Source organism: Mercenaria mercenaria, unplaced genomic scaffold (genome assembly GCF_021730395.1).
Source record: "Mercenaria mercenaria strain notata unplaced genomic scaffold, MADL_Memer_1 contig_477, whole genome shotgun sequence".
Classification (NCBI taxonomy): Eukaryota; Metazoa; Mollusca; class Bivalvia; order Venerida; family Veneridae; genus Mercenaria; species Mercenaria mercenaria.
In genome coordinates, this window is record NW_026463023.1 from 1 (window position 1) to 3428 (window position 3428).

Sequence of the window (3428 nt, forward strand, 5' to 3'; positions counted from 1 at the left end):
TTAACGGGATGACACCTTAGATATGTTTACCTTAAATATGTATTCTGACATGTAGAGTTGTAATTAATGCGTATCACGAATAATAAAATCTATAAGAAGATCCTTTGGAAGCACAGAATGCAACCAAGCAAAATAATAGTAGACTCGGTTTGACTGATTCTATTCATGATAAGTAATGGAAAGTGCAACACCCCTCAGCCCCCTAGCACCGCCTTAAACGGAACTCTTATTGGTTCTAAATAAGAAATATTCTTTTATCAATCGCCTGTTTGATTTAGGAATGAATTAACAACTGTGTGATTTTCATTATGCTATTCAATTAGTTATACGAACGTGCATTCTACAATATATGGATAAGGTATTTAAGGGGCCTGAAATGGGATACCTTACTGAATGCTTTACTAATATCAAGTAGGGTGGCGTCAGTTTTCGTATTATCGATGCCCTTCGCAAGGTCGTCAATTGTTGATTTTCTACACTAATCATTACTGTTACTACAGTAACAGTGCAATAATGTACAGAAGTCACAACACCATTGTACTAGACAGATATGCATTTTCCTTTATAAATACACACTTTCTCTGATTAAAAGGAATTTTTCTTGATAAATAGACATTTTCAAAAACAGTATGTTATAGACGGTAAAACTACTTACTAATATACCATAAAACACACTGTGTTATAGAAATCCCACTATTATATGTCATTAATTCCTGACGTAGTGCGTTGAAAAATCCATCCAGTGCAAATTTTGCTGCACTATAAGATGCAGTGAGGGCTGAAGCAACCTTGCCTGAAAAAAAAATGATGTAACTTGATTTCATGAATTATCATATGACTGTCTCTGACTAAATGCTTATGAATGTGCTGCAGAAAATTGCAAACATCTTTGTCAGATATTGATATTGTAAATATATATCAAATTGTTTGTTGCAGTAACTACGTAAGATCAGCTGTTTCTTCATGATTTCACCCTTCACGATTTCACGATGTTCTAAAATTTTGTTAAATCATGAAGTATGAAAATCTGAAAGGCTAATTAAGTTCAAGATGGTCTTTTAAAATTTATATATAACTGCAAATCATGAAGTATGAAATTATGAAAGTCACAATTTGACGACTTTTCAAAACTTTCATAAAATGTGGAACTGTGAAGTATGAAACCATGTACTTTTTACATATAGGAGGACTAAGTCGCTCATCTGAGGAGGACCTTAGACCCGTTTTTGCGCTCTGCAATTTCCATGCAGATACATAATGTCCGTATCCTAGGCCATTAATATAACTCAAACAAGCCAGGGCGTGAAATTCCAAAATTGATTACGGAAAATACGTTATCAAAAAAAAAAAAAAGGTTCTGATTGCCATTATGGGTCAACCACCTTAAAAGTAGTTTGCTATTTGTACAATGTTCAAAAATTTAAACAAAGCATACTTTTCAGAAAATATATAAAAATTATTCTATTATGATACTGCTCATTAAAATAATTACAAAATACAATAGGGTTATTACAACTGTAGCTCGATCTGGGATGCTGTATTCGGCTCAAGGGAATTTTGCTAGATCGGATCTCACGAGGCGCGCCGAGTGTGATTCGTCTGTGCAAAATGCACGGGAGTCGAATACAAAATCCCAGATCTCGCTCATGTTGTAATGACATGTTTTGCTATCAAACGAAATTTTCAAATGTTTGTCAATGTTAAAATAGAGATCAGTGAAGTTTGTGTGTGCGTAATTTATAGAACTGTGTCAGGTCATGCATATTAATTGAAAGTAGTCCGGCAACATACAATACAAAAGGTACAATACGGATTTTTACTGCCAGTTAATATTTACTTGTGAAATTCAAGCCGTATTTTTTACTGCATTTATATAAGTATATAATAAAGTATTATACCGCATATGGAGTTGACGATTGTAATACTTCCGTTACTTTTGTCCAAGTGAAGAAGTGCGTAGGACGCAAGATGGATGTATGATTCGAAGTTCACAGTCATAACTTGTTTAATTGATGATAGATTGTGTTTTGAACCAGTCCAAAAATTAAGAGGCAAATAAAAGACATGGTTCAACACTATGATGTCAAGGCCACCAAGCTTTTGGACAGCAGCCTGCAAGATAAATGAAAGACAATGACAATGGTAGTGCTCAGCGGAAGATTATTCCCACTTCAAAAACATTTTTTTAGAAATTAAGCTCCAAGAATGAGTACTACGCAAGTATGTGAATTTAAATAAGGAATATTTCTCATAACTATTTAGCACTTTACCAGAATGAAGGAAACAAAGGACCATATTATTGTTTTTCAGAATCTTTCAATATGCATTTTATTTACACGCCATAAATATTTGCAAACTTCTATCATTATGGATTATCTCTTCTCCAGACCATTCTATAAACTATAGAAAAATTATTTTCTAGTTCATCAACCTCGACGACAGTTTCTATAATATCCAGTTCTGCCATATCGGCGACAACATAGTCGTAAACCTGTTCTCTTGATCCAGTCTTACGGCATTGCTCTGTAACCTACAGTACATAGGAAAAGTCGATACATGAGAACCAAAATCAAGTGCTATGCGTATCATTATCTAGCAGTGTGAGCTAATCATTAAAATAGTCTTGTAAAGTGTTTACTTCAGTCTGTAGATGAACTACAAAAGACAAAAATATACTTCTAATCTTCTTTTTTTTTATCTGGAGATTTGTAAATGCGAACATAACGTCTCAAACTTAGATAATGTGAAGGATAAGCCAAAACAGATAATCGGCCATGTTTGTTATTTTTTAAATATTCACAAAATAATGTTTATTTTTCTATTTTGCCGGTGAGTATAGCAAGAGTTTCTTTTTTTTTAACTACATGTATAAAACTTTTACGTTGTTTTCACGACCAAAATCATACAACAGACAATATCGAGAGTTTTCTTCAAACCTTAAATGTTTGTGAGCCTTTATTCAGTTGTCTTGTAAATGTATAAATATAAATTTGTGTATAAATTGGAATATTTGCATAAATTAGGCATACAATCTTTTAGTGCAGTAATTAATTGTTGATCTAACTGTGATATGCTCTGTAAAAACAAGGATAAATATCCGACAAGAAAAGCTACGATACAAGAACGCAGCCCCCTCAAGTGTGTGTGTGTGTGTGTGTCTGTGTGTCTGTGTGTGTGGGTTTAACGTATTTTTCAACAATTTTTCAATCATATAAACGACGGTGTCTGCTTGTAGCAGTTTACAAAGCTCAATTTTATAGTGCTGCCTCGCTGGAATATCACGACGTAGACACGTGGCATGATATCCCACCCAGTCACATTATACTGACACCGGGCCGACCAGTTCTAGTACTATCCTCTTAATGCTGAGTGCCAAGCGAGGAAGCAACTAGTACCATTTTTTACGTATTTGGTATGACGCGGTCAGG

General features: G+C 34.1%; 1 protein-coding gene across 1 annotated transcript; it reads right to left on the bottom strand.

The window, feature by feature from the left end:
• Positions 1-655: 655 nt before the first annotated feature.
• LOC128554160 (hydroxysteroid 11-beta-dehydrogenase 1-like protein) lies at positions 656-2660 on the bottom strand (the record flags this gene model as incomplete). Its single annotated transcript, XM_053535409.1, has 3 exons — positions 2432-2660; positions 1899-2112; positions 656-793 (listed from the first exon to the last, which is right to left on the bottom strand). Coding segments are annotated over exons 1-3 (388 nt in total), but the record flags the coding sequence as incomplete, so codon positions are not given.
• Positions 2661-3428: the final 768 nt, after the last annotated feature.